A 26745-nucleotide genomic window follows, 5' to 3' on the forward strand; every position below is an offset into this window, starting at 1 on the left:
AAGTATCATGGACGAAAACGTATCCCCTATCTGCTTATCCCCGATCTGGGGGATCAGAGCGCTTGGGCCCACCGTTATCTCCTGTATGGAGCCACGGCTCTCTTCCACAGTGGCACGTTACGACCCCCCCACCCCCTTAATTATAGCTCTACTAGAGAGCTGTTTGGCAATCTTCGGCTCTCCCATAGAGCTATATAGAGGGGAAGTGGCAGCCCCCTTCTACGGGCAGGGGTTGTGTCACGCCACTGTGAAGGAGAGCCGGGGCTCCATACAGGAGATCACGGAGGGGGGGGGGGGGGGTTGGTCGGGGGCCCAGCGCTCAGACCCCCCGCAATCTAAAATTTATCCCCCTATTCTGCGGATAGGGGATACGTCTTTGTCCATGATACCTCTTCATTAACCTTTCATTGTCTTTAATTGTCTTCTACTGCAGTGTGCAAACTGTGGAATTTCCGTGGAAGAACTTCCATTGCAAAAATTCTAAATCCCAGCAAAATAATTACATTATTTTGCAGAATTTCATAACCGTCAATAGGGACGGAGCATGTCTGCACGGTCATAGCGCAGATTCATTTAGTGCTGCACGCAGGAATTCTGCAGTGTGTATGGGCCCTAAGAGGTGCCTATTTTTCCATAGTTCATTCCTGGTTTGGATGCAAAAATACTGACCCAATTACGGTTGTCTGAATGTGACCTAATTCTGCAAAGCAACTAATTGTTTTATTATAACAGAATACGGATATGGGAATAAGTGCAACAGAGCTACAACCTGATTTGGACAGAGCAAAAATATAGCATCCATATGGGAACCTACTGTAAAGCTAGAGTTCTGATTCCATAAGGCAGTCTTTCCCAACTAGGGTGCCTCCAGCTGTTGCAAAACTACAACTCCCAGCATTGCAACAACTGGAGACACCCTGGTTGGGAAACACTGCCATAAGGAGATATAAATCCAAGGCAATGCTGATCAGAGGTGCTATTCGTGGCACAAGGTGTGTCCTTGGACCCGCAGTATCTACCTGAAGTGACACCATGCCCTCTATGTTCCTATAGTTGTGTATTTTTGTAGCGGTTATGTCATGAATAATGCCAATGAAATATTAACCATTACCTCTGTATAAAAAATGTACGCGTGTGATGCCATCATGTGCACCACCGCCAGCTGCTATGGCATCATGCAAATGCTGCACCCACATTTTATGACAGTGGACCCCTGAGCTACTAACCGATTATATAAAAGAGGTTGAATGACATGGGTCTTTATTTTCGTAAGAAACAGCAGCACTCTTCTCAACTAAACACTGCAATACCATACAGAGTCAATGGTGGCTCCGATTCGGCCGGGTGGTGGGGCGGGTGTAAGGCAGAGGATGATTGTAAAACTCTTTTTATCCAATCTCACCCAACCCCTTCGATGCATGGGAGTATATTTGCCAAATTTATCATCCGCTTTGTAGTTGTCTCTATGTATAATAATGAAATTCACTTTTGGATACAGAGGCCTTTTAATTGGCGGTGTGTGCAGCAAGTGTGTGTGCGTGTGTGTGTGTGTGCGTGCAGTAACTTCTAACTTTTTGTTTACCAACCATCATAATGTAGTATCTATTGGTGGACACCAAGAGCAGATCCAGATCTAGATCAAAATGCGAGTGTGTTACGACTTGGACAATGGATCCGTGTTCATGGATGGTTTCACCTGCAATACTCAACTACTGCAGGAAGCCGCCTCTTACCGATGGCCAAACTGGATTGTGCCAGCTTGGAGCATTGGGATTCAATATGGTGACCCAAGCTTGTATCCTTAGAGAGGAATGGTTACAACACAAGGACTGTATCTTACTACTAAAAACCTAAAGCTTGCATACAAGCAAAATGACAGCCCTAAATGTTTTATTCGTTAGAAAAACTGTATCCAACAAACTTACAAACTTTTGTAACTAAGCCTGCAGGTCTTCGAACCAAATTTGTGACCTTTTACTGTCCTGCCAAACCATCAAATTTCCAACCTATTGAAGAAAACTCTGTTCAGTAGTCCCTCAACAACACAGTATAAACTGAAAAAAAGAGAGATGAAAAATAAACTTCAAATTGTGCTTCCTATATTTCATTTCCACTGCTTAATTTACAGAAAAAAAATATATAAATTCAAATTCCAGTTTTGAAATTTCTTTCACAAAGCAAAAAAATTAAGCAGTAAATCAAACACATGACAAGTCAGTGGACCTGATCATATAACCGTAAGAGGTCCTGCGGGAATCTTTCGAGATTGTAAAATTGTGCTACGGAGAAAACAAAAATAGCTAAAAAAAAAATAAAAAAGAAGGCGACTTGGATGTCCAAACGTTGCGGCTAATGTGTCAATTAATTATGGCATTTCAGCAAGAAAACAGGATAAAGAATAAACAAATAAAACAAAAAAACACCACTTTCAGATGCAAATGTATTCTTCCTAAATAAGGAAGTTACAGTAAATGTAAAAACCTCTGTTACTCTATCACAAAGGTCGACTACAAAAGAAGCTTTATCCTGGTTGTTACAATGATCTACATTATCAATGCTAATCTACGTAGCACAGCATCAATCCACCTCCGAAAACATTTTATATTTAAGAAGCTTTTCCAATCTATACTTGAGGTTCTCTTATTGATTATTGCTAAAAAGGTGATAGACCGGGTCTTGTCTGCTAAAAGATTCAGTCTTGTTAAGTTACAGATGTTAACAGACATCCCTACAGTCTCTACAAGAGGGCGAAGCTCAAAAATGTCTGTGGTCAAGTAGAGGATAACATGCGGATGGGAGAGGGTATCCAAGTCAAAAAGTTTATGAAAAAGATTTCAGGCCACGTTACGGGGAAAGGGGGGGGGGGGTTACGGTCCTTTAGGAACACTAATAATAGTGTAAGTCTTATTTTGGCTAGGAATGGTTAGCCCCCTTTCCCAACCCCGCAAAATATATGTGTTACTTTATTCTAGCACCTTAGGTTTTAGTTGTGTGTCTGTTCGTGACTCCATAAACTGAAGGCGGTTTTGAAGGTCCTGTGACACAGTTTACACATGAACTGTCTCTTAAATGTAATGGCTGAAAGAGGTGGCGCGTGGTAGAAAAGCGTATCTGATTCCTGGGGAGCAAACATTTTTTCTGTAGAACTCTGTTTCTCCGGAACACTTTTGCGCCTCTCTGGTTCTACAGGTTGCATTTTGAGAGGAGGAGGAGGTGGTAGTGTTGTCGGGGGCGGTGGTGGTGGAGGAGGAGGAGGTGGGGGTGGTGGTGGTTGAGGTGGTGGGGATGGGGAGCTGACAGGAGCACCCCCTTCTGGTTCCTTGAAAACACCTTCTTCTCCCTGCGCCATATGAGACTGAAAGTGACTCCACAGACGAAAATTTGTTCGGAAGGCTTTGTTGCAAACGTGACAAATGAAAGGTTTGACCGAGCACAAGAGTTCTTGATGACGCTCAAGCTGCTTGTGAACTGTAAATATTTTGCCACATTTTTCGCATGACCACACGCCATGTTCGGAGGGGGGTGTGTCTTCTTTGTGGCCGTAGAGAGCTTCGGAGCTGTCCTCCATTTCATCTGAAGGTTCTTCCTTGATCTGAACTTCAAACTGCTTGGAAACGCTAAGATCTTCAGGGAGACAGTTTGAGTCCTCTGAATCGTAGTTCATATGTTCTGAAGAGTCACTGTATACGTCGTCATCCTTTGAGGTATGAAAACTATTCCCCTGGCTAGGTTCAGCTAAAGTCTGCAACCTCTGTGTACTGTTCAGGTCCCCATTCTGGTCAAGCATAGGTAATGAAAAATTTTCCGTCGGGGCCATTGTATTTTGGTTATGTACTTCCACTTGATGACGCCAGATACTGAAAGAGGACTTAAATGTTCTCATACACTCCAGACACGTAAGCTTCTTATATTCGCACTTTGGGTCGTGTTCATTTTTAAGTTCTGGGGAAGCAAATCGAAGGCTACAATATGGACACAGAGTTGCATTCCGACAAATCCTCTCGTGGTTTCCCTGTTCAACAAATGAAGACAACTTTAGATTGCAGTGCCTGCAGTGAAACATCTCCTTATTGTCTTCAGGACTCTTTGGAGGTGACGGCGCTTTGGGCCTGATGTGCCTGCTCCCGTACAGAGCCTTTTCCCCTGGATGCATTTTGCAGTGCTGCTTAAACTGAGATAAAAAGCGATAAGACTTCCCGCAATAGTTGCAGGTATAAGCAGATTTGGTTCTGGATCGGAGGCTTCGCTTCAGAGCTTGTGCTTGGCTACTTGCTGATCCGGCAAAGCCTGTTTTACCTCTTCTCAACTTATAGATGAGTGCCTTTTTGATTTCCCTTTCTCTTACAATGTCTATTAACTTCCTTTGGAATTTTTCATCTAAAACGGTTTGTGTGCTTGATGCAGGTGACGGATTCTTCACTATACCATGTTGTGTCTGACAATGCGTCCACACTTTGAAGTTTGTATGGAACCTCTTGAAGCAAATATCACAAGAATAAGGTTTCTCCGGATTGTGGTACATGTTCATGTGACGGTTCAGACCTGCAGTCGATCTAAAAATTTTAAGGCAATGTTTGCATTTAAATTTTTTGTCCTGGTGCATTTCTGGTAACGCGATACTCATTTCGTGGCTATCGTCAGAATCTGAAAAATGATCGGCAGCTGCAGCCATTTCACTCATGTTACCATCTGGCTCTGGAGAACTAGTGTCCTTCATTTTTATCCTTTTAGGCATGACTCTCCTATCAGCTGGAAACTTTCTTTTATTAAACCTGGTTACGGGGATCTCGTCCTCTGGATTGACGGTTCTACTTTGTGCTTGATCCCCAACTGTTACCTGAAGTATCTCTGAAGGTTCTGAAGTGGGGCTACTGGGCTCAGTCTTTACGCGAACATCCTTGTCGCTATGGGTATTAGTACCCAATGAGTAAGTCGCGAAGTGTCTTCCGAGATCTGCAGCCTTTTCTTTGCTTACGATTCCTTTTAGTATGTGCCTACGAGACATTCCACTGGGCACCTCTTCTCTTGAGCTACTTTTAAGAGAGGTCGTCTGTTGAGTGGAATGAAAATCAGCAGCTTGTGAGTAAGTGGGAACCTGGCTATCCATGGAGAGGGATCTTCTCAGAAGACTTTTAACAAGTGGACCGCTGCGATCAATTTGTTGGCTTGATGTGTTAGCAGGAGGAGTCGAGACTCGCTGATAATAGTTCATGTCATCGTCTTCCTCTTTAATCTGCGAACTCTCCATTTCAGTTTTTGGTATTGTAAAGGAAGAATCGAGAGACGTCGCTGCCGTTTTTTTCTTGAACAACTCCGATAAACTTCCCCTTGATATGCCAGAAGCAGAGGGGTGTTCTTCATCACCATCAACTTCACATGTATTTTGACGTGGAAAGCTTTTTCTTTTTGCCGAACCAATTTGCTCACCTGAGAAAGAAGCCCCGTGCCACTTCCGTTCAGAAGCCAAGAAGCTAGAAAGTGAATCAGATGTTCGCATATGATGTCTAGAAGAACTTGCCCTTCCTGTAGAAGATGGCCTAGATGCTGGGCCTTTGTCATGGTGTAAATGACCAATGTCTCTGCTTTGTGTCTCTTTGTTTTGACAGACTATGACGCTTCTTTTCTGTGACCCACTGTCATCTTCTTCGTGGTATCCTGACTTCTTGCATGAAGAAAATGGTGCTTGAGGAGTTTTGGAAAGGATGTTTGTCAAAAAACTGATACCCAGGCTGTAGCCTAGTTCTTGTATGGCTGCAAGGCTTCCCTTCTCAGCAAACAATGATGAAGAGTAAATGTAGTTCAAGACATTGTCGAATGCGTCTGCCTCGCAGAAGTCCAGCTGAAAGACATTTTGAGACTCGTTGTTTTTGTCCATGAAGAGGCAGTGGAAATATTCACTGCTCGCAGCCAGGACATTTTTATGTGCTCGAAATTTCTGGTCCCCAACAATAAGAAGAACATCGCAGAGTTGACCTTTCAGACGCTCTTCATTTAATGCACTCAGCAAAGAGATTGAGTGAGCAGGATTTATATAATGTAGAAGTCCGTCCATTGTCAAGTCTGACCTTAAGGGGAGAGAAAGAAAAACAAATCAGACTAACGTATGGTCATCCACTGAAAACATTGAAAAGATTCCAGTAGTAGATTAAAAGCAACTCTGCACAGAATATTTCATTTATTAAAGGGGTAGTCTCATTTATGTAAATAGATATGCCCATGATATTGTGTTCCTTTATGGTCTGACCACAGTCAACTAGTGACTACATTTGAGTCATTTTTTGAAAAGTATATGTGTTTTTACTTAGGCTATGACACAACACTCTTTAGAGTCGGAATAAAAAAAAGTATACATTTATAAAATGACCTTAACGTAGCTGACTATGCACTGAAGTAAATGTGGTCCATGACTGTCCGTGTCTTAAAAGGCCCAATGGTTATGTGATGGCTCCCTAACACTAACTCTATTAGCTGGGCCTCTGTATGCCTCACTGCTCTGTGTACGGAAGCAGGGACACCTGTCTTTTGACAAAAGTCTGCACTCCTGTACAAATCTGATGCCTAATTTTTAGCAAAAGCTCCCAAAACAAATTGAGAGATTTGCTCATCTCTAGTCATAAAAATCTATGGGAATACCCCTTTAAAGGGGTACTCCGCTGCTCAGCATTTGGAACAAACTGTTCCAAACGCTGGAGCTGGGAGCTTGTGACCTCAGAGCCCCGCCTCCTCAAGACGTCACGCACCGCCCCCCCTCAATGCAAGTCTATGGGAGGGGGCGTGACAGCCATCACACCCCCTCCCATAGACTTGCATTGAGGGGGCAGGGCGTGACATCATGAGGGGGTGGGGCTATGACATCACAAGCTCTCGGCATCGGCTCCAGCATTCGGAACAGTTTGTTCCAAACGCTGAGCAGCGGAGTACCCCTTTAAGCTCCTCAGCTCTGTATTTAATTAAGAAACTATAATATCTATTGGTAAAACTGAAAAATTTGAATATCGTGCAAAAGTTCATTTCTTTCAGTAATGCAACTTAAAAGTAGGGATCGACCGATTATCGGTATGGCCGATATTCACAATTTTGGGCTTTATCGGGAATTACCTTGCCGATAAGCCGATAATGCCCCCCCGCACCGCCCTCGACCCGCCACAACCAAGGTCCGGGATCACCGCGGCATAGACGAGGACGGTAAGGGGCGCTCAGAGGCTACGCCGGCAGTTTCGGACGTAGGAACGTCCTTCTTCCGGCATAGCCTCTGAGCACCCCTTACCGTCCTCGTCTATGCCGCCGTCCTCGTCTATGCCGTCTATGCCAGAGGCACGTCCTAATATGCTGCCTGCTAGTGAAAACTGGCAGGCAGAATATAACTGCAATGCTTTGGAATACTAAGTATTCCAAAGCATTAAAAAGTGTAAAAATAAATAATGTAATATGCTGTGGATGTCCACCATGTGATCCTACACATTATGCAGCAGTCACGGTAATGAGCTCCCTGCTGCGGCTGGGTAGCTTTGTGTGTCCACTCATAGCGGCGGATTTCCCGCCGGTAGTCATGAGAGGACACACTGAGCTACCCAGCCACAGCAGTGATGGATATATTCGCCATGAGTGGGTGCTTATTCCCACAACATGGCGGATATACCCATCAGGAGCCTTAACTGTCACAGACAGACGCGTTATACTGCCAGCCGACCAAGGACCAATCAGAGAGGTCCCTGGTCCAGCCAATAACTTGTAGGGGTGCGGTATATAAATGGGGTCACTTGTGGGGGTGGGGGTACTGTTCTGCCCTGAAAGCCAAATGGCGCTCCTCTGCTTCTGAGTCCTACCACGCGGCCAAGGAACCATATATGGCCTAAGCGGGGGTATTTCCGAACATGGGACAAGCAGCTAAATAAAATATAGGGTGAATTTCTTTCAATATCAGTAGTGATGTACAAAAAATATGCCCCCCAAATGAAGCATTTGTGAAAAATTGCAAATTTCGAATTTTTAACACTGACTTTGTAATAATTCCTGCCAAAAAACTATGGTGTTAAAATACTCACTGTACCCCCTAGCGAATACCTTGAGGGGTCTAGTTTTTAAAATGGGGTCATTTGGGGGGGGGGTTCCTATGTTCTACTACCTTAAAATTTCTGCAAACCTTGCAGATCACATAAAAAAAGATGTAGTTTTCAAATTTTCAAAATTTCAAGTTAAATTGTTAGGCTTCTAACTAATTTAAAATGTTAATTAAAAACAAAAAAAATTACGTCGAAATAAAGTAGACATCTGAAAGTATACGTTTCATAAACTATTTGGTCAGCATGTATAAATATATGCAACCTATTAGTGTTAAAATAGCAAAAAATCTTAATTTTTTGTAAAAATTTCATGATTTTTTGCATTGTAAAAAAAAACTACAAATGATATCGTCTTACTTTTACTATGTACATGAAGGACAACTTGTGACAAAAAAACAATGTCAGAATTATCGTGATTGGCAAAACGTTACCAGAGTTATTCTCTAATAAAGACAGACATCCCCGATGGGGAAAAAACAGGCCTGGTCTTTCAGGGGCGTACAGGTTTATTTGTATTGGTCCTTAAGGGGTTAAAATTGCTGCATTTAATGGGGGTACTCCACTACTCAACGTTTGGGACAAACTGTTTAGAATGCTGGAGCCGGGAGCTTGTGACGTCATAGCCCCACCCCCTCATGACATCACGCCTTGCCTCCCTCAATGCAAGTCTATGGGAGGGGGAGTGACAGCCGTCATGAGGGGGCAGGGCTATGACAATTTGTTCCAAACGCTGAGCGGCTTAGTACCCCGGCACGTTGTAAAAAAAATAATTCAAGCGGTGGGTGTGAAAGCAAAAAAGGTTGCGAAATTTTTGCACAAATTGCTGTTTGTGCAAAATCTTTTGATAACTATACACAATAAGCTGCGTAAATACAACAATAAATTCCCCCATTATAGACCTTCTTCTGTAGCAGATTTTGTGAAAGATCTGTGAAGACATTCCCCATACAACACATATTCTGAATGTTATGTTACACTCTGGATTGCATTCGAAAAAAACTCAGCAACAGGACTGGCGTGCAGCAGATAAGAAATGGAAAGCTATGTAATGGATACAGCGATCTACAACTTTTTTTTACCATATAAAATCACTGTAATTGTTTTGCTGATTACTGCAATTTAGGTGATGTGTCACCATGTAACCCTAATGTGGGCGTCATTTTATAGGGGAGTAAACATTTACACATGATATACAAAATATCACCATATAGGGTTGGGTCACACGTTGCATATTTTGCTGCTGCATGTTTTCCTACCCATTAGGCTAGGTTCAGACTACGGAATTTCCGCCTGCAATTTTGCTTTGAAATTGCAGGCGGAAATTCCGCTTGCTAAAATGTCTAGTGTAGTGAATGGTTTTCCGTTCACAAATTCACACTTCGGAATTTGTGAAGCGGAATTTGTGAACGTACAATCCGCTTGGAATTTCCGCCTGAAGAATGGGGTTGCTCTTTCTTCAGACGGAAATCCGCGAGGAAGACATTGCAGTCTATTGGAGACTGCAGTGTCCGCACGGTCCTAGCGCCGCCTGATTGAGCCGGCACTGGCCGCACTCGGAATCTCCGGGCGGAAATTTTCTGCCTGGAGATTCCGTAGTCTGAACCTAGCCTTAAAGTCAATGGGAAGAAAAATATGCAGCTGATTTTGCTACCCAGTGACTTCACTGGGTAGGAAAACATGCAGCAGCAAAATATGCAACGTGTTTCCCAACTCATATAGGGTGTTTCTTGTCTATATGGATTCACATACATTACATAACATACATTACATAACAAAGATATGATTAGCAAAGGAACACTAACCCCTGTTATACTGACATCAGGAAACCGATATTCCAACATGCCTTAAAAGGGGAACTTTGAAGTAAAAAAAATATACAGTGACCCCCCCCCGACCTACGATGGCCCCGACATGATAATGATAATTTCAACATACAATGGCCTCTCAGAGGCCATCGCATGTTGAAGGCAGCATCAACATACGATGCTTTTGTATGTCAGGGCCATCGCATAAACGGCTATCCGGCAGCACAGACTGCTTCAGCTGCCGCCGAATAGCCGTTTAAGGTGCCCCGTGAGGTCCAGTGATGATCACTCACCTGTCCCCGGCGCTTCGGACCATCCTCTTCAGTATCCCCTGAATTGCCGTCGCTCTCCTTCGTCGACATCACATTGCTGCGCACGCCGTCCCGTCATCCAACAGGAGCGGCGTGCGTAACGACGTGATGACGGAGATTAAGAGCGGCGAACCCAGGTAGCAGAGACGGTCCGGAGCAGCGGGGACACCCCGGGGACGTGGCGACAGTGATTGAGGGCGACATCCAAGGCAGCGGTGACGGGTCTGGAGTGGCGGGGACAGGGGAGTATAACTTCCTATTCTTTTCATTGCACGGATCCCTCAACATACGATGGTTTCAACAAGTGATGGTTCATTTGGAACGAATTACCATCGTATGTTGAGGGACCACTGTATATAATTTTTAAATCAACTGGTGCCAGAAAGTTAAACAGATTTGTAAATTAATAAAATTCTTAATCCTTCCAGTACTTATCAGCTGCTTTATGCTCTACAGGAAGTTGTGTAGTTCTTTCCAGTCTGACCACATTGACCTCTGCTGACACCTCTGTCCATGTCAGGTACTGTCCAGAGCAGGAGAAGTTTGCTATGGGGATTCGCTCCGACTCTGGACAGTTCCTGACATGGACAGAGGTGTCAGCAGAGAGAACAAAGGAACTACACAACTTCCTCTGTAGTATACAGCAGCTGATAAGTACTGGAAGGATTATTATATAAAAGTAATTTACAACTTTATAACTTTCTGGCCCCGGTTAATTTAAATTTTTTATTTTTCCTCCGGAATACCCCCAGCCCATTTTGACCATAAGGACCAGGCCAATTGTCATTTTTGCACCTACATAAAGGGCTTGTTTTTTGTATCACCAATTGTACTTTGTAACGACATCAATCATTTCATACCAAAATCTACTTCAAAACCAAAATATATATATTTAGAATTGTCATCTTCTGACCTGTATAACTTTTTTTATTTTTCCGCATTCGGGGCTATAAGAGGGCAAATTTTTTGTACTGTGATCTGCAGTTTTTATCAGTACCATTTTTTGATGAGACTTTCTGATCGTTTTTTATAATTTTTTTTTATATGGTATATCAAGTGATCAAAAATGCACAGTTGTGGACTTTGGTTGGTTTTTAAGTCATCGACCGTGCGGTTTAACTAACCTTATATTTTAATAGTTCGGACATTTGCGCACGTGGCAGTACCACATAGAATTATTTTTCATTACATTATTTAAAAAATGGGAAGGGGGGGGGGTATTTTTAAGCGTAGGGGTTAATTCACTTTTATTAACTTTTTTTTTAAATCCCCATAAGTGGCTATAACATGCAATCTTTTCATTGCATAGAATGCTCAATGCTATGCCATAGCATAGCATTGATCAGTGTTATTGGTGCTTTGCTGCTCTAGCCTGCCATCGCTGGCCAGAGCCTCAGAGCACCGATCGGACAGCAAGGGCCCTCCAGCTGTCCACTCAATGATTTGGCCTGGATGTCCCAATCAGCTGGTCTGACCTAACTGGCACTGTTAATCCTGCACTTTAGATGCCGCAATCAACTTTGAACGCGGCATTTAAAGGGTTAATGCCAGGCATCGGCCCGTTCGGAGATGCCCGGCATTAACCATGGGTCCTGGATGCTCATAGCAACTGGGACCCACTGGGTTTGAAGCGTGCTCTGCTCATTAGTACAGTGATCCCTCAACATACGATGGTAATCCGTTCCAAATGAACCATCGTTTGTTGAAACCATCGTATGTTGAGGAATCCGTGCAATGTAAAGTATAGGACAGTGGTCTACAACCTGCGGACCTCCAGATGTTGCAAAACTACAACACCCAGCATGCTGGGAGTTGTAGTTTTGCAACATCTGGAGGTCCGCAGGTTGTAGACCACTGGTATTGGAGGTTATACTCATGTGTCCCCGCCGCTCCAGACCGTCACCGCTGCTCTGGATGTCGCCTTCCATCTCTTTCGCCGCGTCGTTACACACGCCGCTCCTTTTGGATGACAGGATGGAGAGCGCCGACGATGCAGGGGATCCCGAAGAGGACGAGCCGGAGCCCTGAGGACAGGTAAGTGATCGTCAGCGGACCACACGGGGCACCGTAAACGGCTATCCGGTGGCAGCGGAAGCAGTCTGCGCTGCCGGATAGCCGTTTATGCGATGGCCTCGACATACAAAAGCATCGTATGATGATGCTGCCATCAACATGCGATGACCTCTGAGAGGCCATCATATGTTGAAATGATCGTATGTCGAGGCCATCGTAGGTCGGGGAGGGGGTCACTGTACACTTTAAGCTCCGGTAACAGGACCAGGGCGTACAGGTACACCCTCAGTCCTTAAAGAGGTACTCTGCACCTGGACATCTTATCCCCTATCCAAAAGGACAAGGGATAAGATGTCTGATAGCGGTGGTCCGGCCGCTGGGAACCCCCACAATCTCTCCTGTAGCACCCCTGTCATCTTGTGGATGGAGCGAACTTCGCTCCCTGACTGATGACTGGTGATGCAGGGGCTGGAGGATCGTGATGTCACGCCCTGTCCCCTTAAAGGACATTTGCAGCGCTAGTACTAAAAAAATTAGAAGCTATTCAAAACACCTTTCCAACGATACCGCATTTGTCCAAATCGGTCCAGCCGTTCTCCGGTAATGCCACCTAAAGCAGTAAGCAGCCATGTCATAGAGACTACATTTCCCATGACACATTCCTATAGTAAAGCTGTTCTGCAATTAAAGAAAAATAATACGAATACTGTTGCAAAACTACAACTCCCAGCATGCCGGCATGCTGGGAGTTGTAGTTTTACAACAGGTGGAGACACACTGTTTGGAAACCACTGTACTAGCGACATATTTCCACTTTGGTGAGTGTTCCTTTAAATGGGCTGACCCTCCAGCATTTCTGTATCACAGTGATGAATACAGAAGTGTCCGGAATCACCCGTCATCCATTTCGGCCCATGTCATGAACCATCTGCCGCCATTTTTAAGAAGACCGACGCAATAATAAAAGTAAGCAAAAAGACGACGCCAAAATGACAACGCGCCCGGAGACATAACTAACGGTTACACGGTATAAGCCAATCAGAGTGAAGAGATTAGAAAATCGTTTCTCACAGTTCACGCATGCGCAGTTACCACCCCACCAACTGGAGAAACTGCGCAGGCGCACACGTCAGCCATTTTGGCGGTAGAAAGCTGTGCAGCGCATGCGCCGTGGCGTGTAGCATCAACAGAAGGGTGTGTGGTGGGAGAAAAGGAGGCAGGCGAGCTGACGGCTGGTGGAGGAGGGCGGGGGGAGCACAGGCGGCTCGGAGAGAGGGGAGACGGAGTGGAGCGATGGAGAAAACACCTCAGAGTTACGTCAGGGAGACGGCGGCCTCGTGACAGCAGCCTGACAGCGGCTCTCGGGGGTCTCAGAGACACTCACCGTCACTCCGCCGCCCCGGGAATGGCTCTCCGTGACGGGTTTTCTCTTCCCGGTTCGCGAAATATCATCGGCGCTCTCCTGCCGCCGTGATTCCATCCATCTTGAATTTGACGTCATCCCACACCAGAGATGAGGTCATCGCACAGAGCGCTCGTCACGTGTGCGGCGTCCTGATTGGCTGAGGCGGCCGGGTTGGGCGGGGAGACGAGGAGGTGTGGCCAGCATTGAAAGAGGGCGGGGCCTGGAAGCCGCTCCGGGGAGGAGGATGATTGTTTATTGTCGGCGGCGGCCATGACAGTGCGCGCGACACCACAGCGGCCTGTCTCCTCTGCTGGGACTTGTAGTTCTCCTCATGGATAATTGAATGCAGTGCTGTAGCCCAGTCCTATGCGAAGCATAAAGAGAATTTCTGCAGCTTTCTGATATACTTCGTGCTTCAGTTCTTCAGTTTCCCAAGATCTCTGCTTGCTGTCAGTGAATAAAGCTTCATGTATGACAGGCAAGCGATGGTGATGAATCGTAAAGCTGATATGTGACAGGATGAAGAGTCGCTCTGGCCTGTGTTAGGCTGCATTCACATCTCGTTTTTGCAATAAGGTTCCCGTATCCGGTTTCATTGAAAAACCGTATCGCACCGTATTGCAAACCGTATATATAGACATTTCATTGTAAACCGTATATATAGACATTTCATTGCAAACCGTCTGCCAACCGTAGCATCAGGTTGTGTACATTTTCCATCATTTACGGGTTTATACGGTTTTTAACGGTACAACAAACCGTAGTCTACTACCGTTTTGTGTCCCGGTCAAAAACCGTATCCTACCTGTATACGGTTAATTTAAAATGGAGTTCTATGGTAACCGTATTGAACCGTATGTGCGTATGGTTACACCCGGTTTGCACAATACTGTTTTCATTTTTTTTTTCTGCATTTTTTGGGGAAATTCAATAAAAAAAGAACTTTATTTAAAATGTTGACAAACATAAAACCGTATCCGTTTTTTTTCAAGGAAAACATTGAAACGTATGCAAACGGACATCCGTTTTCAAACCGAATACGGTTTAAAAACGTGAGGAGGCATATACAGTTGCACACGTTTAAGTCCGGTTGGAGACATACCTTTTTTTTCCGTTTTTTTGGACCCGTAAAAACGAGATGTGAATGCAGCCTTACAATGTCTTGTGTAAATAAAGTTTCCGGTCACTGACAGCAAGCAGAGGTCTTGATAATTGTGAAGAAAAGAAGCTCAAAAGTACACCAAATGGTGTGAAATAAACCAGTGATAGTGAAGTGACAGTAACCGACAGAACCCAGGGTTCAGGATCGTGTGACAATCGTTCTCCACAGTGTGATGTCAGTGATGATGTCATTGTACGATCTTATGGTTCGGTGGGTCAGTGCACACAGCCGTGTGCGACTATTGGTACTAATAAAGTTCATTCAAGTTGTCATCTTGCTATCACTAGGACTATGACATCACTTAAATATGACCTCACATTCATCCCTGGTATCAGTATGACTATGATGTCACAATTATATCTGGTATCAGTATGACGTCACAATTATATCTGGTATCAGTATGACGTCACAATTATCCCTGGTATCAGTATGACATCACAATTATATCTGGTATCTGTATGACGTCACAATTATATCTGGTATCAGTATGACATCACAATTATATCTGGTATCAGTATGACGTCACAATTATATCTGGTATCAGGATGACATCACAATTATATCTGGTATCAGGATGACATCACAATTCTATCTGGTATCAGTATGACATCACAATTATATCTGGTATCAGTATGACATCACAATTATATCTGGTATCAGTATGACGTCACAATTATATCTGGTATCAGGATGACATCACAATTATATCTGGTATCAGTATGACGTCACAATTATATCTGGTATCAGTATGACGTCACAATTATACCTGGTATCAGTATGACGTCACAATTATATCGTATCAGTATGACATCACAATTATATCTGGTATCAGGATGACATCACAATTATACCTGGTATCAGTATGACATCACAATTATATCTGGTATCAGTATGACGTCACAATTATATCTGGTATCTGTTTGACGTCACAATTATATCTGGTATCTGTATGACGTCACATTTATATCTGGTATCAGTATGATGTCACAATTATATCTGGTATCAGTATGACGTCACAATTATACCTGGTATCAGTATGACGTCACAATTATATCTGGTATCAGTATGACGTCACAATTATATCTGGTATCAGTATGACATCACAATTATATCTGGTATCAGTATGACATCACAATTATATCTGGTATCAGTATGACGTCACAATTATATCTGGTATCTGTATGACGTCTCAGTTATATCTGGTATCAGTATGACGTCACAATTATACCTGGTATCTGTATGACGTCACAATTATATCTGGTATCAGTATGACGTCACAATTATACCTGGTATCAGTATGACGTCACAATTATACCTGGTATCAGTATGACGTCACAATTATACCTGGTATCAGTATGACATCACAATTATATCTGGTATCAGTATGACGTCACAATTATACCTGGTATCAGTATGACATCTGGTATCTGTATGACGTCACAATTATACCTGGTATCAGTATGACGTCACAATTATATCTGGTATCAGTATGACGTCACAATTATACCTGGTATCTGTATGACGTCACATTTATATCTGGTATCAGTATGATGTCACAATTATATCTGGTATCAGTATGACGTCACAATTATACCTGGTATCTGTATGACGTCACAATTATATTTGGTATCAGTATGACGTCACAATTATATCTGGTATCAGTATGACGTCACAATTATACCTGGTATCTGTATGACATCACAATTATATCTGGTATCAGTATGACGTCACAATTATATCTGGTATCAGTATGACGTCACAATTATATCTGGTATCAGTATGACGTCACAATTATATCTGGTATCAGTATGACATCACAATTATATCTGGTATCAGTATGACGTCACAATTATATCTGGTATCAGTATGACGTCACAATTATATCTGGTATCAGTATGATGTCACAATTATATCTGGTATCAGTATGACGTCACAATTATATCTGGTATCAGTATGATGTCACAATTATATCTGGTATCAGTATGACGTCACAATTATACCTGGTATCTGTATGACATCACAATTATACCTGGTATCTGTATGACGTCACAATTATACCTGGTATCTGTATGACGTCACAATTATACCTGGTATCTGTATGACGTCACAATTATACCTGGTATCAGTATGACGTCACAATTATACCTGGTATCTGTATGACGTCACAATTATATTTGGTATCAGTATGATGTCACAATTATATCTGGTATCAGTATGACGTCACAATTATACCTGGTATCAGTATGACATCTGGTATCTGTATGACGTCACAATTATACCTGGTATCAGTATGACGTCACAATTATATCTGGTATCAGTATGACGTCACAATTATACCTGGTATCTGTATGACGTCACATTTATATCTGGTATCAGTATGACGTCACAATTATACCTGGTATCAGTATGACATCTGGTATCTGTATGACGTCACAATTATACCTGGTATCAGTATGACGTCACAATTATACCTGGTATCAGTATGACGTCACAATTATACCTGGTATCAGTATGACGTCACAATTATACCTGGTATCTGTATGACGTCACAATTATACCTGGTATCAGTATGACGTCACAATTATATTTGGTATCAGTATGACGTCACAATTATATCTGGTATCAGTATGACGTCACAATTATACCTGGTATCTGTATGACATCACAGTTATATCTGGTATCAGTATGACGTCACAATTATATCTGGTATTAGTATGACATCACAATTATACCTGGTATCAGTATGACATCACAATTATATCTGGTATCAGTATGACATCACAATTATATCTGGTATCAGTATGACGTCACAATTATATCTGGTATTAGTATGACATCACAATTATACCTGGTATCAGTATGACATCACAATTATATCTGGTATTAGTATGACGTCACAATTATTTGTATTATCAGTATGACATCACAATTATATCTGGTATCTGTATGACATCACAATTATATCTGGTATCAGTATGACGTCACAATTATATCTGGTATTAGTATGACATCACAATTATACCTGGTATCAGTATGACATCACAATTATACCTGGTATCAGTATGACGTCACAATTATTTGTATTATCAGTATGACATCACAATTATATCTGGTATCTGTATGACATCACAATTATATCTGGTATCAGTATGACGTCACAATTATATCTGGTATCAGTATGACGTCACAATTATATCTGGTATCAGTATGATGTCACAATTATATCTGGTATCTGTATGACGTCACAATTATACCTGGTATCAGTATGACGTCACAATTATATCTGGTATTAGTATGACGTCACAATTATTTGTATTATCAGTATGACATCACAATTATATCTGGTATTAGTATGACATCACAATTATTTGTATTATCAGTATGACATCACAATTATATCTGGTATTAGTATGACATCACAGTTGTTCCAGGTATTAGTATGACTATGACATCACAATTATTTCTGGTATCAGTATCACTATGACATCACAATTATTTCTGGTATCAGTAAGACCAGTGTTTCCCAACCAGGGTGCTTCCAGATGTTTCAAAACTACAACACCCAGCATGCCTGGACAGCCTTCGGCTGTCCAGGCATGCTCTGAGTTGTAGTTTTGCAACAGCTGGAGGCACCCAGGTTGGGAAACACTGAGTAAGACTATGACATCACAAATATCCCTGTAATCAATATGACATCACAGGTATTATATCATTATGATTATGACATCACAATTATCACTGGTATCAATTTGACTTTGACACAGCCGTTGCTCCTTAAATCAGTATTACTATGACATCACATTTCTGGTAGCTATGACATCACAATTATTCCAGGCATCAGAATGGCTTTGTAATTTCTTTAGTATGACTATCTAATTTATACCTGGTATGATTATGATCATTATGACATCACATTTATTGTTGTGCAGTCATACTGATAACTGGACTAGCTTGGAATACATGTGATTTATTGTCATGTGATGTCATAGTGTTACCAGGAATTAATGTGATGTCATAATGATACTGATACCAGGAATAATTGTGATGTCATAGTGATACTGATACCAGGAATAATTGTGATGTCATAGTGATACTGATACCAGGAATAATTGTGATGTCATAGTGATACTGATACCAGGAATAATTGTGATGTCATAGTGATACTGATACCAGGAATAATTGTGATGTCATAGTGATACTGATACCAGGGATTACTGTGATGTCATAGTGATACTGATACCAGGAATAATTGTGATGTCATAGTGATACTGATACCAGGGATAATGGTGATGTCATAGTGATACTGATACCAGGAATAACTGTGATGTCATAGTGATACTGATACCAGGAATAATTGTGATGTCATAGTGATACTGATACAAGGAATAACTGTGATGTCATAGTGATACCGATACCAGGGATAATTGTGATGTCATACTGATACCTGTGATGTCATAGTGATACTGATACCAGGAATAATTGTGTTGTCATAGTGATACTGATACCAGGGATGATTGTGTTGTCATAGTGATACTGATACCAGGGATGATTGTGATGTCATAGTCATACTGATATGTGGTATGGGGTGTGATGAGGGTAGATGGAATTACCCTAGGGGCAGATGTCATTAACCCCTTGTGTTCGTGATGCCAAGACGTGGTTTATCCTCATTACCATCCGAAGTTATACCACTGGATCCTGGGCTAGGCTCGGGGGCAATAATGACTCTGATGCCAAGTTAGGGATAATGGTAGCTTTACTGAGGGTAGACAGGTGGACAAATCTATACAGTTCAGCCAGGGCCCAAGGAGGTGACCAGTGACGCAGAGACCTTAAGGGCTTGCTGGGACTTGTAGTAGAGGAGGTCAATTTAATGCAGGCCACGTTGACTTGACAAATGATGACTGTGACTGACTTGACTTGTGACTGATGACTGAACAGGCTGTGACTGTGGTTACTTGCAGGTTTGTAGCTTGTGGCTGCAGACTGGACTTGAGGCTCCTATGACTCTGGACACTTAGGCTCGACTTGACTGGACCTCAGCAAGAGAGAGAGAGCAGAGGCTCCACCCAGGGCTTTTATGGGGGAGGCTCTGGGGGGGTCCCATTGGTCACCCCTAGGTCACCTGGTAACTGATAACTCCTGGGTAACAATCATGTGACAAATCACATGGTAAAGAGTCTTAAAGTGACAACTTGTGGTGTCCCAGTACATGACCTTGTCCTGTCCCTGTCTAAAGTCCCCTCAGCTAGAGTCCCTCCATTCCACAGGGCTCTCCTGCAGTGCTTGCCCCTTGGTCGCCTCATATAAATGTATTTCTGTATAGTGTACAAATGTATAGGACCTACCCAGGTCACTTGATATATTATAATGGTTGTACAGATATTTAGGACCTTCCGGGGTCATGTGTTGTGTCATGTGATGTACCCAGAGTTCTCTGGGTTCAGGACTTACAGGCTTTACAACCAATGGGATTAGTCCAGCCCCCATAGTATATAAGGGGCTGTAGTCATCAAATTCACTCTCTTGGTTCCCTCCTCTCTTAGTTCCGGACTATCAAGCCAGCACAATCCACATATCTCAATTCATCTCAACTAGGCCAAAGCCTAAAGAACCAGCAGCCACTAAAACCGTGAGTTATAAAGCTCTATCTACAAATTCCTAGTGACTACTATTCATCTCAACTCATACAATTGGTAGCACAGTAGCCTGCTTAAAGCCAAAGACTATTAGTCCCAGCAAAGCCTGTGAGGAACCTGCATCCCGGTTACCTCAGGAGAGACTGTATGTTTATAAAGACTGTTTGCATAAGAAGGTCAGTAAAAGTTCCAGTTATCTCATAAATCAAGCTGTGGACATTGCGTTTATTTCCTGCAGTTTTTGGGCCGTTTGGTGGCAGGCAGGGCCTTCTATACTCAGTAAACATCACCCTGGCGTCACGAAAAACCAAGGGTTAATACCACCAGACCCTGCTACATCATTGCCTCACCCAGCTCACCACAAACTCTTAACACATTACACAGTATAATACATAATAAACATATTTATTTACATGGGGGACAGATGCAAGGGGGGCCCAGGGGACACTGAAGAGAGGCTGCCTGCTAGGGCAGCAAGGGTACGAGGTAACACCTCCCATACTGGGCCACCACAGATACCAGGGATAACTGTGATGTCATAATCATACTCTGATACCAGGAATAATTGTGATGTCATAATCGTACTGATACCAGGAATAATTGTGATGTCATAGTAATACCAGTGATTATGGTGATTGGTCTTGAGGATTGGGGGGATTCTACACACTGTCATACTCCATCACGTTTTTACCAATACGGGACCGCATACGGCTGGGGGGAGCTAAAACCTTGCGCTCCCATATCCCTGCCGTAGGCCGCCCATATGTAATTAATTTCAATGAGCCGACCGGAGTAAAACGCTGACTCCGGTCGGCTAATTTTTGCCCCGTAGGCGGTTTTCCACCGAACCTCAAACTGGTCGACTGCGGTATTAGGTGCGATGGGAAAACCGCATACGGGGCAAAAATGAGCCGACCGGAGTCAGCATTTTACTCCGGTCGGCTCATTGAAATTAATTACATATGGGCGGCCTACGGCAGGGATACAGGAGCGCAAGGTCTTAGCTCCCCCCAGCCGTATACGGTCCCGTATTGGTAAAAACGTGATGTGAACTCAGCCTAATCTGTCCCTGTCCTGTTCCTGTCTCTTGGTGGAGCCATCAGTGATCCCTGCATTGTACATCACCCACAGACCCCCCCCCCCCATGGATGCTGCAGGTAGTCACCCACAGACCGCCCCCCCCTATGGATGCTGCAGGTTATCACCCACAGACTGCCCCCCCCATGGATGCTGCAGGTAGTCACCCACAGACCGCCCCCCCTATGGATGCTGCAGGTTATCACCCACAGACTGCCCCCCCCCCATGGATGCTGCAGGGTGTCACCCACAGACTGCCCCCCCCCCATGGATGCTGCAGGGTGTCACCCACAGACCGCCCCCCCCATGGATGCTGCAGGTTATCACCCACAGACTGCCCCCCCATGGATGCTGCAGGTTATCACCCACAGACCGCCCCCCCCATGGATGCTGCAGGTTATCACCCACAGACCCCCCCCCCCCCCATGGATGCTGCAGGTTGTCACCCACAGACCGCCCCCCCCCCCCATGGATGCTGCAGGTTATCACCCACAGACCGCCCCCCCCATGGATGCTGCAGGTTATCACCTACAGACCGCCCCCCCTATGGATGCTGCAGGTTATCACCCACAGACCGCCCCCCCCATGGATGCTGCAGGTTATCACCCACAGACCGCCCCCCCCCCCCCCATGGATGCTGCAGGTTATCACTCACAGACCGCCCCCCCATGGATGCTGCAGGTTATCACCCACAGACCGCCCCCCCCCCATGAATGCTGCAGGTTATCACCCACAGACCCCCCCCCCCCATGGATGCTGCAGGTTGTCACCCACAGACCGCCCCCCCCCATGGATGCTGCAGGTTATCACCCACAGACCCCCCCCCCATGGATGCTGCAGGTTGTCACCCACAGACCGCCCCCCCCCCCCATGGATGCTGCAGATTGTCACCCACAGACCGCCCTTCTCCCCCCCCCCCCCCCATGGATCCTGCAGTTTATATAGTAGATCCGTACGGCTGCGGATCAGATGAGGCCGGTAATGGTGAGACCGGAGAAGGGGAAAATGGACTCCTCACAATTTACAGCAAATAGAAGGAATTATAAGAGTTTATATAGGTCATAAAACATCGGATTACACAATGGGTACAGGACGGAATGGGATGACCTCAGGGCCGCGTATCATCCTCAATGAATCCTCGTGGAATATTCTCTTTTATTCCATCTCTTGTGAAACTCAGGGCTGCAGTTCTTCTCATCAGCTGAGGTCGGGAAAGTCTCTTCAGATATGGGGTCCCTGGAAGCTACACATGGACCCTCCCCGGACGCTGATGACTTCACTGTATCTTTATTTATGGAGACGCCATATGGTTCTCTATGTGCTAAAATAAAACAATATCAAGTGCCCCCATTATTCTGCCCTCAATACCCCATAATGACAAAGGAAAAACAGAATGTTATTAATCTTTGCTAAATTATTAGAAAAAAGAAACTATAGCCTTGCAGTGACATAAGTATTCATACCCTTTACTCAGGACTTATGCCCTTTCACACTACCGTTATGCTCCTGTAAAAACTCCCGTCATGAGTTCCCGTCAGAAAGTCCATAGAACGGCCGTCAAAAAACTCCCATTCACTTCAATGGGATTTTTTGATCATTCATGTCCCGTTATGACTAACGTCCGTTATTTTTGACGGGGCAAATAACGGTGCATGCACTAATTTTTGTCTCGTCAAAAATAACGTCGGAATAACGGACGTTAAAATTTCAACATTGAAGTCTATGGGTGACGGATGTTCACAAAGAACATGCGTTAGTGCCTGTTATTTTCACCTTCCGTTATGATCCATTATTGCTACTGAGCATGCTCAGTACAGCATCACAACCAGAAGGGGTACTCCACTGCTCAGCGTTTGGAACAAACTTATCAGAACGCTGGAGCCGGCGCCAGGAGCGCGTGATGTCATAGCCCCACCCCCTCATTATGTCACGCCCCCTCCCATAGACTTGCATTGAGGGGGCGGAGCTATGACATCACAAGCTCCCGACTCCTGCGTTCGGAACAGTTTGTTCCAAACGCTGAGCAGCGGAGTACCCCTTTAAAACGGACATAAAATGACGGACTGTAACGGTGCATGACGGATTAAATAACGGACATTGGTCATTCGTTATCTTCCGTTATGTTCAGATATTTTTTATCCATTTTTTCATGACCTCTTTCAGCAGAAAAACGGCTGTCAAAATGCAGGAACATGACTGTGGTGTGACAGAATCCCCAGTTAAAGCCCCTTTGGCAGTGATTCCAGTCTTGCGTCTTCTTGAAGATGAGGCCACAAGGTTTACCAGGATTTGGGGATTTTCTTCCATTCTTCTCTGCCGATCCTCTCAGCTCTGTCAGGTTGGATGGGGACCGGCGGTGGAAGCCATTTTCAGGTCTCTCCAGAGATGTCCTATTGGGTTCGAGCTCCGGCTGGGCCACTCAGGGACATTCACAGAGTTTGCCCTAAGCCGCTCCTGTGTTGTCTTGGCCGTGTGTTTATGGGAATTGGCGGAGATTCGTAAAGACCTGTGCAGAGGAAAAGTTTACCAGTTACCCATAGCAACCAATCAGATCGCTTCTTTTATTTTTATAAAAGGCCTCTGCAAAATGAAAGAAACAATCTGATTGGTTGCTATAAGCAACTGGTCAGCTTTTCCTCAGCACGGGTTTTGAAGAATTTCCCCCATTGTTTGGTTGGAAGGTGAACCTTCACCCCAGTCTGAGGTCCAGAGCGCTTTGGATTAGGAATTTATTTATAATATCTCTGTACTTTGATCCATTAAGTGATGGGCAGTGCCTGGTCTCCCCCAGACATGATGCTGCCCCCACCATGATCACTGTAGGGATGGTATTGGGCAGGTGATGGGCAGTGCCTGGTTTCCTCCAGACATGATGCTGCCCCCACCATGATCACTGTAGGGATGGTATTGGGCAGGTGATGGGCAGTGCCTGGTTTCCCCCAGACATGATGCTGCCCCCACCATGATCACTGTAGGGATGGTATTGGGCAGGTGATGGGCAGTGCCTGGTTTCCTCCAGACATGATGCTGCCCCCACCATGATCACTGTAGGGATGGTATTGGGCAGGTGATGGGCAGTGCCTGGTTTCCCCCAGACATGATGCTTCCCCACCATGATCACTGTAGGGATGGTATTGGGCAGGTGATGGGCAGTGCCTGGTTTCCTCCAGACATGATGCTGCCCCCACCATGATCACTGTAGGGATGGTATTGGGAAGGTGATGGGCAGTGCCTGGTTTCCCCCAGACATGATGCGGTCCCCTCCATGATCACTGTAGGGATGGTATTGGGCAGGTGATGGGCAGTGACTGGTTTCCTCCAGACATGATGCTGCCTCCACCATGATCACTGTAGGGATGGTATTGGGCAGGTGATGGGCAGTGCCTGGTTTCCTCCAGACATGATGCTGCCCCCACCATACTTCACTGTAGGGATGGTATTGGGGAGTGATGGGAGTGCCTGGTTTCCCCCAGACATGATGCTGCCCCCACCATGATCACTGTAGAGATGGTATTGGGCAGGTGATGGGCAGTACCTGGTTTCCCTCGGACATGATGCTGCCCCCACCATGATCACTGTAGGTATGGTATTGGGCAGGTGATGGGCAGTGCCTGGTTTCCTCCAGACATGATGCTGCCCCCACCATGATCACTGTAGGGATGGTATTGGGCAGGTGATGGGCAGTGCCTGGTTTCCCCCAGACATGATGCTTCCCCACCATGATCACTGTAGGGATGGTATTGGGAAGGTGATGGGCAGTGCCTGGTTTCCCCCAGACATGATGCGGTCCCCTCCATGATCACTGTAGGGATGGTATTGGGCAGGTGATGGGCAGTGCCTGGTTTCCTCCAGACATGATCCTGCCCCAACCATGATCACTGTAGGGATGGTATTGGGCAGGTGATGGGCAGTGACTGGTTTCCTCCAGACATGATGCTGCCTCCACCATGATCACTGTAGGGATGGTATTGGGCAGGTGATGGGCAGTGCCTGGTTTCCTCCAGACATGATGCTGCCCCCACCATGATCACTGTAGGGATGGTATTGGGCAGGTGATGGGAGTGCCTGGTTTCCCCCAGACATGATGCTGCCCCCACCATGATCACTGTAGAGATGGTATTGGGCAGGTGATGGGCAGTACCTGGTTTCCCACAGACATGATGCTGCCCCACCATGATCACTGTAGGGATGGTATTGGGCAGGTGATGGGCAGTGCCTGGTTTCCTCCAGACATGATGCTGCCCCCACCATGATCACTGTAGGGATGGTATTGGGCAGGTGATGGGCAATGCCTGGTTTCCTCCAGACATGATGCTGCCCCCACCATGATCACTGTAGGGATGGTATTGGGCAGGTGATGGGCAGTACCTGGTTTCCCTCAGACATGATGCTGTCCCCACCATGATCACTGTAGGTATGGTATTGGGCAGGTGATGGGCAGTGCCTGGTTTCCTCCAGACATGATGCTGCCCCCACCATGATCACTGTAGGGATGGTATTGGGCAGGTGATGGGCAGTGCCTGGTTTCCTCCAGACATGATGCTGCCCCCACCATGATCATTGTAGGGATGGTATTGGGGAGTGATGGGCAGTGCCTGGTTTCCTCCAGACATGATGCTGCCCCCACCATGATCACTGTAGGGATGGTATTGGGCAGGTGATGGGTAGTACCTGGTTTCCTCCAGACATGATGCTGCCCCCACCATGATCATTGTAGGGATGGTATTGGCCAGGTGATGGGCAGTGCTTTGTTTCCTCCAGACATGATGCTGTCCCCACCATGATCACTGTAGGGATGGTATTGGGCAGGTGATGGGCAGTACCTGGTTTCCTCCAGACATGATGCTGCCCCCACCATGATCATTGTAGGGATGGTATTGGGCAGGTGATGGGCGGTGCCTGGTTTCCTCCAGACATGATGCTGTCCCCACCATACTTCACTGTAGGGATGGTATTGGGGAGTGATGGGCAGTGCCTGATTTCCTCCAGACATGATGCTGCCCCCACCATGGTCACTGTAGGGATGGTATTGGGCAGGTGATGGGCAGTACCTGGTTTCCCCCAGACATGATGCTGCCCCCACCATGATCACTGTAGGGATGGTATTGGGGAGTGATGGGCAGTGCCTGATTTCCTCCAGACATGAGGCTGCCCCCACCATGATCACTGTAGGGATGGTATTGGGCAGGTGATGGACAGTGCCTGGTTTCCTCCAGACATGATGCTGCCCCCACCATGATCACTGTAGGGATGGTATTGGGCAGGTGATG

The 26745-nt window shown here is 45.1% G+C and overlaps 1 protein-coding gene across 4 annotated transcripts; it reads right to left on the reverse strand.

Annotated features, from left to right (window-relative positions):
• Nucleotides 1–898: 898 nt before the first annotated feature.
• Nucleotides 899–15037, reverse strand: ZBTB21 (zinc finger and BTB domain containing 21). Of its 4 annotated transcripts, none has more exons than XM_056559726.1 (2): nt 13577–15037; nt 899–6060 (listed from the first exon to the last, which is right to left on the reverse strand). In XM_056559726.1, the coding sequence occupies exon 2, from the start codon at nt 6050–6052 to the stop codon at nt 2984–2986; it is 3069 nt and encodes a 1022-aa protein (XP_056415701.1). In that variant the 5' UTR covers nt 6053–6060; nt 13577–15037; the 3' UTR covers nt 899–2983. The 4 variants fall into 4 exon arrangements, with proteins under 4 accessions (XP_056415701.1, XP_056415700.1, XP_056415699.1 ...); XM_056559725.1 differs by having other exon boundaries at nt 899–6065; nt 13577–15036; XM_056559724.1 differs by lacking the exon at nt 13577–15037 and adding an exon at nt 13264–13556 and having other exon boundaries at nt 899–6065.
• Nucleotides 15038–26745: the final 11708 nt, after the last annotated feature.

The sequence above is a fragment of the Hyla sarda genome, chromosome 2 (genome assembly GCF_029499605.1).
Source record: "Hyla sarda isolate aHylSar1 chromosome 2, aHylSar1.hap1, whole genome shotgun sequence".
Taxonomy (NCBI): Eukaryota; Metazoa; Chordata; class Amphibia; order Anura; family Hylidae; genus Hyla; species Hyla sarda.